At 49.4% G+C, this 13,410-nt stretch overlaps 1 protein-coding gene across 4 annotated transcripts in view; it reads right to left on the reverse strand.

The window, feature by feature from the left end:
• Window positions 1–865: 865 nt before the first annotated feature.
• The window catches only part of DYM (dymeclin), a 467,512-nt gene continuing 454,967 nt past the window's right edge, over window positions 866–13,410 (reverse strand). For all 4 annotated transcript variants that reach the window (XM_060173849.1, XM_060173845.1, XM_060173848.1 and 1 more), the window contains one exon: window positions 866–3,091. In XM_060173849.1, the coding sequence (XP_060029832.1) occupies window positions 2,942–3,091 (150 nt within the window). In that variant the 3' untranslated portion in view covers window positions 866–2,941. The remainder of the gene's footprint in view (window positions 3,092–13,410) is intronic.

Consider the following 13,410-nt stretch of genomic DNA (forward strand, 5'->3'; position numbering starts at 1 on the left):
GGAAACTTGATCACCTCTTGCAAAACCCAGGTTGGCTGAATAGCATGGCAGGAAACTGGGGGCCTGACAGTACTCCCCACCATGTGCATCCCTCAGGCCTGTGCTCACCAGCTGGAGGCAGTCCTGTGTCCTGACTGACATCTGCTCTTTCCTCTCTATCCTTGCTTCTCCAGCTGTGGTGGTGTTCTCCCCAAGGCTAAGGCTGTGTGGATGGCTTTCTTTCTAGACTTCACCCCTTCACATCTTCCCTTTCTGCGTCTGCCCTTGGGCTGGCCCATCCATGCTCTTCTGTCCAGGCTGTTGCAAGGTGGCCTTCTGTTTACAAGGCTGCTATGTGCACAGGGCCTTGAACTCTTGCTGTTGCAAGGGGACATTGCTTTCAAAGGAAATGTAGTGGCTAGCGGGCAGAGGAGACAGCATAATGGATATGCAAATAGACTCTCATGCCTGAGGCTCCCAGGTCCCAGGTTCAATCCCCACACCACCATAAACCATAGCTGACTATTGCGATGATAAAAACAAAAACAAACAAACAAAAAAACCCCATAATTATAGTGGTCCAGGAGGTGATGCAGTGGATAAAGTATCTGACTCTCAAGCATGAGGTCCTGAGTTCAATTCTTGGCAACACATGTACCAGAGTGATGTCTGGTTCTTTCTCTTTCCTCCTATGTTTCTCATTAATAAATAAAATCTTTTAAAAAACATAATTATAAAATGCAGTGGCAGGACCCTCACATATTGGAGGAAGTAGGATGTTAATTTCCATCCTACCGCAAGGGCCCTGGGCTTGCTGGATTCTCTGTTTTGTGGGAAACAAAGAAACAAAAGCCTAAGCAAGTGAAGATTCAACATGAATGCAAGCGTGATTCGAGCTGATCATGTCAGCATCTTTATTGCCATGTAACAAGTCTTTCACCAAAATAAAGAGACTCCTGGAAGCTCTTCAGAGCTGTGAGGCCGAGATGTGGAGTTCTCGGGGGCGCACGGGACTAGCTGAAGCCTCAGCTGAGCTGTGAGGGCAGTGAGGGTTTGTCCTGGGTGGCTGAGAAACTGAGGCTGCGAGCTGCTGGAGACAGGCTCTGTCAATTGGGGCTTCCTTGGTGTCTGCCCTCGAGGACCCGGTTTTGAGGGCCAGACTGTCCCCCAGGCCCTGCCCAGCCCTCAGCTTCAGGGGCTAGCTCTAGGGCTGTAGCGGGGCTCGGATTAAAGGAGCAATTTTGTGTCTGGGTTCAGAGAAGGGCAGCAGGTCACATGCTTGGGAAACGAGTAAAAGCTGTAGGCCAGGTCCTCACGCAGAAAATAAAAATAATTGCTACCTGAAATGATAGTCACATCACTTCCTCCTTCTGCAAGGATGTCTCCTTCTACTTTTAATCTCCCTTCCACCTCCCAACCAGACTGAGCAGAAGCCGTGACATCTCTCTATGTGACCTTAAATCAAGAGTCCCCCGTCACAGCCCTTCCTAAGTCCATGCGCCCGGAGAGCTGAGGTGGGGAGCACATTGGGCTGCATGGCCCACCTTCCGCACAGCTTGTATGGCTGAAGATGGCTCCCCTGTGACTGCAGAAGACAGTGATGGGCTGAAACGATGGGGGGGGGTGTGTGTGTGTCTAGCCCAGGGACAAGGGGCAGGAGAAGCGGGTCCCTGACATTCTGCCTGACGTCAGGAGCAGCAGGGAGAAGCAGGCACTGAGTCTCGGCTGGGAACCTGAGCTCGCTGTAGAGGAGCAAACAGTCTGCCTTTGAGACAGAGACCATGAGGGGGCCTGGCATGGTGGGGACAGGACCAAGGGGCCCTCGGGCATGTCCTCTGTTAGCGCAGTCCCTTGGGGTTGCACAGGAGACTGGTCGCCTTGGAGAAGCTCCTTCCTCCAGTTCAGGACCCACTGCAGGGTGTGTACAGGCCCCTGGCCCCCACCTGAGAGTGTTTCAAAAGTCAGAAATGAGAAGAAAAACATGTCTTTCATTTATGTGGAATATTCTATTAATCAGATTTGTTCCCTTTCTCTCCGATTAATCTGGTTAAAGAAAAGGGGGGGAAACCAATAAAAATAAAGAGACTGCTTTCAAAATGAAGCTTTTCTCTTTCCAGTGATTAATTCAGAGTAGATGAACTTAATTTGTGCTGGCCTCCAGTTTAATTCTGGCTGCGGCTCAGCCAAATCCACAGGACAGTTGGGGGTGGGGGTGGGGGCAGCTCTGGCTCATGGGGGAGGGGCCGCGGCTCTGACACCAGCTGATTCCCTTTGTCTACTTTTCATATGGATGATTCTTTTTTTTCTTCTAACATTTTTTCAATTATCTTTATTTATTGAATAGAGATAGCCAGAAACTGAGAGGGAAAGGAGTAACAGAGAGGGAGAGAGACAGAGAGACTCCTGCAGCCCTGCTTCACCACTCGTGAGGCTTTCCCCTTGCGGGTGGGGACTGGGGGCTTGAACCCAGGTCCTTGTGCACTGTAATGTGTGCACTCAACCAGGTGCGCCACCACCCAGCCTCCATGGATAGTTCTTATTTTTCTGCAAGGCTAATTGTCTGGAAGCGTATGGATAGTTCTTAATGTTGAAGGAAAGAAACATACACGTACACATACACTAGACAAAAAAAAGAATAAAGGAAGAAAGAGAAAAAAAAGTGTAAGAGAATGTCCTGGTAAAGTGTGACATGCCTAAGGCATCAGGTTCCTAGAAAAAGCTCTAAATTTTTGGTTTGTAAAGAGAATAGCATGTGGATAGCAGGTTTTTACATTTATTATGACTGGGCGCCCCTTTTATGCTCTACAATCTATGCTGGGTGGTCTGTGCTGACTGGCACAGGCTCTTGAGGTGGGCTCCTCTTTGGCCACCCATCAGCTTCTGTGTGACGTGACGTGACGTGACGTGACGTGACGTGACGGGAGGAGCTGCCTGGCGGGGTGGGGTGCCAGTGGCGGTGCCCTCAGTCGGAATCCATGGTGAAGAGCTGGATGTCCTGTGGGCTCCAGTACAGGCCGACTGCCGAGTTGTAGACCAGAGACCAGACGTAGGGGATGAAAAACTCCTCGGGCTGCTCCTCTTCCACGTACTTAAATTTCAGTTCTGGAAATTTCTGCAAGGGAAACAAGATTGCACTATGACCTCATCTTTCTTTCTTCTTTTTTTAATCTTTACTTATTTATTGGATAGAGACAGCCAGAAATCGAAGGGGGAGGGGTGACGGAGAGGGAGAAAGACAGATGCCAGCAACACTGCCTCACTACTCGCAAAGCTTTCCCCCGCAGGTGGGGAGACTGGGGGACCCTGTGCATTGTAACATGTGTGTACAATCAGGCCAGCCACCGCTGGACCCTGACCTCATGTTTCCATGTGAGAGCAGCAGCAGTGCAAAGCTGTGGGCCATGGGCCAGGGGAGACAGCACAATTGTTATGCAAAGAGACTCAGCCTGAGGCTCCAAAGGCCCCAGGTTTAATCTCTTGCACCACTATAAGTCTGGTCAACAACAACAACAACAAAGTGATGCTGTGGGGTGCAGAGGGTGGTGCCCCTGGATACTCAGCTGGCCAGAGGGCCCTGGGCCTTTCTGAGACTCCAGCTTCCTAAGCAGATGCTGGAGACCTAGTGGGGGGTAAAGGGGGCAGGTAAGCCTGGGGGCCCTGGAGACTCACTGGGGCTTTGGCTGATCTGTGCTGGGGGAAGCACTGACCTGCAGGGCCAGAAGGTGATATCAGCACTGGGAGAGGGGTGGAAGCTGGCTCACACAGACTCCCTCTTGTGCCAGTTGAGGGAAGGCTCGACTGCAGAGGCTTCACCTTTAGGGCTCCACAGCCCCCGCCCCAATTCCTGGGCATCAATGGGGGGAGGGGTTAGACACCTATCCGCAGTGTGGAAGACTGGGGGTGGGGCACCTAGCAGGGCCAGAAGGGCATACTGGTTGGACTGACATGAATCGAGTTGGGTGGGTTCAAAGGAGGCTCAGAGGATGGGGTTGGGGGATATAGCTCAGTGAGTAGAGTGCATGCCTGGCATGTGCTCAATCTCTGGCACCATACACACAAAAAAGAAAAAGGAAAGAAAAAAATGAAAAAAACACTAAGAGGAAAGAGAGGGCTGGTGGGACACACACATGCACACACAGTGATTTGAGAGCTCTGGCAGTGATCAGAGCTCTGTGTAGATTCTCAGGCCTCTGGACAGTGGAAGGAGCAGAGATGCTTTGTGGTGGCTGGGCGTTGGGGTACAGACATCTTGGAAAGGAGGGCACACTCTGGGCTTGGAGAACCAGACCTCTGTTCTGCAGCCCTCACGGCCCCATGTCAGCGCAGAACATACAGATAGGCTTTGTTAGGGGCCCAGACTCCAGCACACCTGGCCCTGGGCCCCCTCATGCTCTCTGTACCCCAGCCTTCAGGCACCTTGGCAAAAACTCGCCAGTGTGTAGAGACTGACCTCCTCAGCTCCACACTTCTAGCAGCTTGTGGCCTCAGTGGAGGCCAGGCCCGTGGTGTTGACAGCTGGGCAGTTCAGGCCAGTCTGGCTGGCAACGTTTGGCCAGTTTAGGGGTGTAGCATGCTCCCCGCGCTGACTGATGGGCCCCGCCAGTTTCCACCTCCTCGTCACCCAATCCCCAGACCAAGGCCCCGGCTCCCTTAGCAAGCTTCCTTGCCCACTCTGATGCTCCTGGCCCTGACCAGGTTCTCAGAACTGGGGGTGGGTGGTGGGGGTGGGTGGGGACAATCCTTGGAGCTGGCAAAGACTCTGGGACCAGGTGCTTTTATACAGAAGGCAACATAATGGCATCCTTCACTATTTATTTATTTCTTAGCTACAGTTCTAACCTAGAGCCACAGAAATACAAACCAAGTGTTTCTCCACTAAAAAATATGCTCCAGCCCCAATGGCATTCTGCTTTTCTCCCCTTCTCTCCCCCTCTCCCTCTCCCTCTCCCTCTCTCCTCAGAGCTGGGGTTTTTTATATAGGCATTTTACCACTCTGGCCACTTTTTCATTCATTCAGAGAAAAAGAGACATGGAGAGATAAACCTACACACACAGGTGGAGTGAGAGAGATACAGCACAGCCCCAGGCCCTCCTCTGATACACTTCTCCGGTGGCGCTGGGCTTGGACCTGTGCCACCTGCTTGGCACAGCACATGACCTGGCCACTGAGCTGACTCTCGGGTCCTACAATGACACTGTTTTCCATGAAAATCAATGGGTCAATAAATCAGCACGCGTCACAGTAGGAAGCTACTGAGTGCTCCCTGCGTGCTTAGTCTGTCTGGGCGCCCCCCCCCCCACCCCGCCTGGTGGTCTCCACACTGCCCACCCCCCTGTGTCTTTCTGAGTCCCACATGGCCAAGCCCACTTTTGGAAGGTCAGTGAGGCGAGCTGGGCAGCCTAATGGCTGGGTCTAGGTCATAAGGCCTGTGGGCAGGTGGCTGTGCAGAAGGTTTGAAAAGTGACACAGATTCAGCCATTTGGGAAGACTGCATGGAGACTCTTTTTTTTTTTTAATATTTATTTTATTTATTCCCTTTTGTTGCCCTTGTTGTTTTATTGTTGTAGTTATTATTGTTGTCATTGTTGTTGGCTAGGACAGAGAAAAATGGAGAGAGGAGGGGAAGACAGAGAGGGGGAGACAAAGATAGACACCTGCTGATCTGCTTCACCGCTTGTGAAGTGACCCCCCTGCAGGTGGGGAGCCAGGGCTCGAACCGGGATCCTTATGCCGGTCCTTGTGCTTTGCACCACTTGTGCTTAACCCGCTGCGCTACAACCCGACTCCCCAATGGAGATTCTTTAAACAAATAAAAGTGAAGCTCCCAGTCCCTACTTTCAGGGGAAAAGCTTTGTGAGTCATGCAGCAGTATTGCAGGTGTCGCTCTTTTTCTTTCCCTATCTTCCCCTTCCCTCTTGATTTCTGTTTCTATCAAAAACAAACAAGTTTAAAAGAAAGTGTCATCACCTGATCACTCCGCAATATCACTCTTAGGCATTTATCCAATGGACATACAAACAATAATTCGAAGGGACATATGCACCCCCATGTTCATAGCTGCATTATTCACAAAAGACAAGGAGTGGAAGCAGCCTAAATGTCCAACGACAGATGACTGGCTCAAGAAGTTATAAGCTACATACTCTATGGAATACTATTCTGCAAACAAAAAGATGATGTTGTGTCCTTTGGGATAAAATAGATGGAACAGGAGGTGATCATGCTTAGCAGAGTAAGTAAAGAGATGAAAGACGACTGCTGGATGGCTTCACTCAGATGTGGAATATTGAGAACTGAGACACGTGAACTTGCAAAAACAAAGAAACCAGAAGCAAAACAGTTTCTAAGACTTTGTGAGAACTATGATGGTTATCCTTGGGTGGGTGGGTGGCACAGAACTTTGGTGGTGGGTTTGGTGTGGAACTATACCCTGAAGTCTTAGAATCTTGTGACCCACTATGAATCACAAGGAAAAAATGGCAGATTAAGAAAAAGTGATGCCTGAATCATAGTTGCCCTGTGCCTTGTCCTTAATTCCATCCCCCCAGCTCCAGGGAGCCCTCCAGGATTACTCTTCTCCCTCTCTGCATGGCACAGGGTCAGCATAGGACTGGTCCCTACGAAGATGCTCACAAGTCCACAGTGATGTCAAAATCTGGGAAGGATGGGAGCAGTGTCTGAAGAAGGAAAGGTGTTTAAGGCCTAGTAATGAAGGTGGAAGTCCTACCTTTGAGAATGACTGCTCACACTGACTGGGAGGAAAGTGAGGGTCTGGGAGTGGGCGCAGAGCTGGCAGGCTGTAGAGGTCAGAGCCCACACAGTGCCTATGTCAGCGGGAAAGAGAACACTCTCCACCTCGTGTGGTAGTGCAGTCCCCCAGCCACACTTCCTGTTGTAGGGATAAGAAGACAGGAACTTGAGCAGATACACTTGCTTGTGAGCATCCTTCCAGCGGAATTAACGAAACGCAGGTAAGAGCCTCCCAAAGGGGCAGCACTTGGTCTCCCTGCCATCTTGGATTGGGGGAGACGCTGATGACTGTTCAGTCAGAAAGGGGAACAAGTTAGAGAGCATCCTTAGGCAGTGCAAGGGAAATGCCACTGGGGCATTCAGCCGGCAGCCCCAGGACTGTGCTGCCTCTTGATAAAGCGTCTCCTCCTTTCAGCTCAAAATTATACCAGGTATCTGGAAAAGAGCAACAGAGTAAAGCCTGGGCCGGGTGTGGAGTGCCGCACCAAATCAAAGGACTCTGGGCAAGGAGGGCGGGTGAAGAGGGCATCTGAGTGTTGGCACATGGTGGTGGAAATGAACCTAAGTTGGGGCTGAGAGTGTTTTGCAGACACCTTCCACAGGGAGCTGAGAGACCACAGCCATGTGTCAACAGCTATGCTATAAACCACTAACCTCTCAGTAAAATGATGCATGTCAGGATATAGATCAATATCAGAATAGCAACCCATCTCTCCCCATCCCTTAATCACAGTAAAACTTCTAACTCGAAAGTAAACTCTTTGACAAGAGACAGATACAGCCTTCAGACACTATAAACAAAATCTCCACACCGGATGGGACTCAGAGCAGCCAGAACAGCCCACAAGTAGTATATCGCTCTGGCACATGAACAACAGCAGCACCAACTCCAGCTGGGGGCAGCAAACGTGCGGACTCAGTAGGAAGCTTTTCCTCTAGTCTGCCCAGTCAAGTTTTTATAAACTCAGTTCTGAGTGAACGGCTAGTCTTGACAGCTGACACAATCACCTATTACCTGGCAGGCATGCTCAAACACTTCACACACTCACTCATCTAATCTCTGAAGTAGCCAGAAGAAAGCACGGGAAAAGCAGGAAGGCAGTGACAAAGGGGCATGTCTCTGTGTGTCAGCTCTGCTCCCTGACTCTCAGCATCAGAGGCAGGAAGGACCTGTAACCACAGCACCCCTGCAGGCCAGGTTCCCCCCCCCCCCAGAACAGAAGCCTCTGGCAAAGGGCTCACAAGTGACAGCTTCATTCATCTTCATCAACATTTGCAGAGAACAAAGCAAAGTTACCCAGAGACTTGGTTCTGAAGAACTGCCTCCTTTCTCTGGAGTCATTATTTGCTGAATGAGGAACTGAATGAACTAACACAAGACTTCTAACCTATACATTAGTACTGTGGGCTGGGTGTTGTGAACTTGGCTGGAAGGGGGACTGGACCTGGGTGGGCTTCTGACTATCTAATGAGGACACAAGGACACTTCCAAGATACAGGTGACATCAGGAGCGTGGCTTAGCCTTCCCGTATGAGTATGGGACATGTCTAGCAACCTCCGCGATGTCCCCACCTGCAGGGGGAAAACTCTCTCTTCCTCTACTTCCCCCTTCCTTCTCAATTTCTTTCTGTCTCTATCTAATAAATAATAAATGAACAATACAAACTGAAAAAAAAGTTATAACTTTCATGAGGGAGTTGAGGGTGTGGTGCCCCGTCCTGAGCTGACCGTGACTGAGTGGCCGGCATCATGGGGGCCAGGACGATGAGGACATTGAGCTCCCGGCAAGTGATGATTGTTGAGTGCTCCCACTCCCACTCCCTACAGAAGCGCCTGAGGAGACCACGACGAGTCTCTCTCTCCCTCAGCTCACCAGTTCACTTCCTTTGAAGCAGTCAGTGCAGGCCTTATGCCTGTGGATCATCTGCCTCCCACCCTGGGGTGTGGACATCAGGCACAGGACCCACACTGTGAGCTACATGGGTGTGTGGCTTCAGACGTGCACAGTAACTCTGGGATCTGGGATACAGGCATTGACGCTCCTGTATAGCAAACACGACGACGGTAGAGGCCACGGCAAAGGGGACGGAGCTGGGAGGGGTAGAACCCGAGGCAGAAGGACACCGGTTGCCCTCCCCAGTGGGATGAGCAGAGTAGCTCCTGAGGTTTCCATATCCTCCCAGGAACAAGAACGGGCCTCAAACATGTATTCAAGGTCCCCTGACCACTGTGTCACACAGCCTGTGTGTCTGAGTCCCTTGCTCTCTCTCTCTCTCTCTATATATATATATCCCAAGAAGCATGCCTGTGCAGTCAGTGTTAGTTCTCTTCTCTTCTCTTCTCTTCTCTCTCTCTCTCTCTCCCTCTCCCTCTCCCTCTCTCTCCCCCTCCCTTTCTTTCTCCCTCCCTTCCTCTTTCTGTGTAGGGGACATGGGAGCTGCAGGTTTACTTCTCGGCTTATTGCCTAGAACTTTCCACCAGCATCAACAGAATAAGCAGAAGAGCATGTTCTCTAGACTGGCTGTTCATAGTGGACACTTGCAAGCACCAGGCAGAGTTTCCTTTACCCTGCCATGAGCTGTTTTGAAGACAGTGCGCTGGGATGCTTTAAAAGGGCAGGCAACACGCAGAGGTGGGAAGAGAGTTTTGAAAGCAGTTTCGCCCAGTGACTGGGTGGGAATAACTTTGGTTGAGCAGCATTTATTTTGAGCCCCCCTCCCCTCCCTGAGACTACCTGTCTGGGGAACCAGAGCGAGGTTTAAACAGACAGTCCGCAAAACATATGCTCCTCTAGAGTACCTCAGAAGCCTGAGAGTTAAGGAAAAGAGACAAAAGGTTTTAATTAGCACCAATGGACACTGGGGACACATTCTGTCAGGACTCAGTCCAAGGAATGTCATCGTCTGAATGTCAGATCAGCGGCCGAGGAAAAGCCCCTCTTCCTCTAGGTTCCTCTTCAAGCCCATGGAGAACAATGATGCCGTCCTGGGATGGCTGAGGAAGCTGGCTTCCTCACTGGAGTGCGTCTTCACTGTGGACTTGGCCAACAGACGCTGCCGGCCATTCTTAGGCCTCCCCAGCTCTGACTTGGGCCCAGCTCCTCTCACCCCACAGCTCTCTCCATTTCTCAGGCCCCTTTGTGTTCCAATCAGTGATGGGTCTGAGGGTCACTTAAGCTCTGGGCAGTGGAGAAGGGAACGGGGGGGGGCGGAGGGGGGGAGGAGAATTCTAGAACAGGCTAGTGGAGGGTGGGCTGCTGGCCACCTTGGTTCCAGGATTCTGCCCCTCTTATTGAGCCAGCTGCTCCATGCCTCAGCTCGCCAAGTACAGAAAGCCTATAGCAAGCTTGGTGCTTGGTCTCAATCCAGGGCAACTTACAACAGTCCTGCTGTTTTGATTTTTGGAGCCAGGGGTAATGTTAGACTCTCTAGTTTGGCCGGAATGTTTTTATCAGCCCCAGCGAATTAACCCACCACAGTGGGACATCCGGACGCCCGGCCCAGAGACAAAGCAAAGGTCTGATTTGGTGATTGAGGCACGGACATAACAAGCAGACCAAACGCTTTCAAGACGGTCTCTGCTGTCAGTCACGTGTCCAGGAGGAAACCCACAGGAAGTTCCGTGCACAGATGCTGGGGCTCAGCTGCAATAATTTTATTACCACAGAAGTTCAGTGGAGCTTTCCCTGTTCCACCTAGAGATTATACAGATAGCAGGAGAAACTCAAGCAGGCACTCGGCATGGCTCCAGGGAGCACAGGGCAGTTTAAAATCAGGTAGCCTCATGGCTTATTAAGAATAGAAAATGAAAGAACACATCAGGCCTCAGAATGAATGGGGAGACGGGGGTGGTGTGGGTTTGCATGGTGAGGGGGTGCCACCACCAGCACAAGCTTGGTGCTCACCATCTCTATACCAGGCGTTGTGCTTGAGGCCACAGAGGAACTGGGATTAACTGGTCCTCTCCAGTGGGGTGGCCGAGCAGGAGGAAGAGGGGAGCCTCAAGCAGATGGGGGGCACTGCCCAGGGAAGACCTCTCCCATGTAGATCTGACTGATGTTGCGGTCTAAAGAGATTACATTTATCTATTACTCATTGCATGAGAGAGAGAGAGTGAAAGAGAAAGAGGGAGAGAGAGAGACTACAGCACTGCCCTCTGTTTATGATATTTACTTTGCTTTTTATCTCTCCTGTTTTGCTCATAGCACCAAGCTCAGGCGGGTTGAGGAAAAGGGGCTGCCTTCAGCTTTCATCTCTCACTTTCCCAGGGTCTGGACTTCCTTTTTTAAAAAATAGTTTTATTTTTAATTTATTATTTTTATTTATTGGATAGAGATAGGCAGAAGTCAAGAGAGTAGGGGATAGGTTCAGAGGGAGAGAAAGAAAGACACCTGTAACCCTGATTCACCACTTACAAAGCTTTGCCCCTGCAGGTGGGGACCAGGGGCTTGAACCCACGTCCTTGTGCATTTGTGTGCCTAACCAGATAGGCCATTATGGGTTGGACTTCCTACTGAGCCAAGCATGGTCCTTGAGTGGATAAGTCAGACTTGTGACTTTTTGTCTAATGTGACAGTCCTGGCTTGTGGTCACACTCACGTGAGTTGTCAATGAGTTTAAAGCACTTAATGAGATCTGTTTACCTCTTCACATTGGGAAAAAGGGAGTGAGGAAATCTGGAGAAAAAGGAACTGAGGCGGAATCCCTAGATTAGTCCTCGCAATAGTCGTTTGCTGGGTTTCCCTAAACACTGCACAGCAGGCCTTCTGCCTTGGCTACACGCAGAAGGTGATCAGGCTGACTGGCTGCCTAAGCACTCATATCAGTGTCAGAACTAAAGTAGTTTTCAAAAATTTTTAAAAATTAAAAAAAATTTTCATTGAGTGTGATTTTTTTTAGAATTTAAATCATACCCCTAAAACAAAATACCAAATGTGAGTCGACTAAAAAAAAAAAAAGGTAATTTTTTAAGTGAAAAATTTAAATAAAAATACTTAAAAATGCATTAGGTGAAGTATCTAGGATTTAGAAATACATAGTAATTGAGTTTCCTTTTCTGTTTTTTTTTTTTTTTTTCTTTTCTCAAAGCAGAATCTGAGTCTGGAGTATTGCACCAAAGTAAAAAATCTCTGGGTCGAGGGTGAGGGTAGATATATAGCTTCACTGTGTGTGTGGGGGAGGGACACAGACCTTTGGTGGCGGTAATGGCATTCACATGCACTCCTATTATTGCATATCTCACAAAGAAATGCATATTAATGATTATGCTTACCTTTGCCTTACAACCTACTTCAGAATTCTTTGTTGCTGCTGCTGGAGTTGACTTCAGAAAGGGACTCTATCTTACTAGATCTCGTTCATGGATATCTCTTATTTTTGAAGGTACAAAATTGTGGGCATATGAGATAATACTACCAGAAGATGAAGTAATTAGGACCCACAAAACCAGCCACGGCTGGCTAGAACCTCCCCCCATTCATCAATTTCTTTAGCCTTTAGTTCTTGAGAAATCAGAGGATCATAAAACCTCAACACTAAGCGGGACCAGATATCCCTACCTCTACACATTTACTCCTGTTCTTTCTGCTTTTAAAGGTCTATCTATTATCGAGAGAGAAGGAGCCAGGCCACCATCCTAGCATATGTGACACCGGGGACTGAACTTGGAACCTCGTGCTTGTGAGTCGGGTACCCTAGCCATTGTACAACCTCCAGGGCTACTTGTTCTACCTTTTTAAGATGAGAAGGTACAGACGTACAAATAACACACAAACCCTTATCAACCAAGTTCACTGGAGTTCATATAAAATATACATGTTTACTTTTTCAAGAAACTGTTCTAGTACAATAAGCACATATATTAACCTCCACCCCAAACTCTTTGAAATTCAGGCTTGCTTCTTCTCTCTGGAAAAGCAGTGTCATTCCACGTTGTTCCAACAACGTCATGGATGAACTAGCTGTGTGTGTGTGTTCACCCCTGTGCAGACAGTCAACATTATGAAATAACTCGAAGACCTGATTTAGTGCTGCGTGTGTCACACTGCGTATGCTCCCAGTGCGTCCTTCTCATTTCTGAAACTGCTATCAGCAGGGAGACACTGACTGGCTGCAAGGCTGAGACAGGAGATAAGCAATGCCTGCATCAGAAAGAAGTAATCAAAGCAGTCTGTGTGATCAGCTCAGGGGAAACAGGAAGAAGCCAAGACAGAGCAAAGTGGGTGGCTGAGTGGGTCACTGACGGCAGGGATGAAACCACCACCCACACAGGGGAGACTTCTGTGATTTAAGAACTAGGACCAAAAAGGGAAAAATAGCAGAGGCAGCCTGCCCTGCTATGTACTGAATTATAAAGCTACAGCAAACAGTAGAATAATCACCCTGCTGATTGGGCCATCATAACACACGCGCTCTCCGTATTTACACCTGCTGTATTGTAGTCACAGAACTAGGAGGTCTCTGTAGAATAGAGGTATGTATATAGGTGCTCTATATCACTCACACATGCCACGAGAGCTGCATACCTGCATGGTTCCACCGCTAGGGTGGACTTTTCTTTTCCTTTTTTTTTTTTCCTCCAGGTAAATGGAGACAGAGAGGGAGACAGACAGAAAGATAAGCACAGAGAGGGGAGAGACACCATGGCACTGCTCAGGCTTCCCCTCTGCTTGTGAAACTTC

Source organism: Erinaceus europaeus, chromosome 15, assembly GCF_950295315.1.
Source record: "Erinaceus europaeus chromosome 15, mEriEur2.1, whole genome shotgun sequence".
Lineage (NCBI taxonomy): Eukaryota > Metazoa > Chordata > Mammalia > Eulipotyphla > Erinaceidae > Erinaceus > Erinaceus europaeus.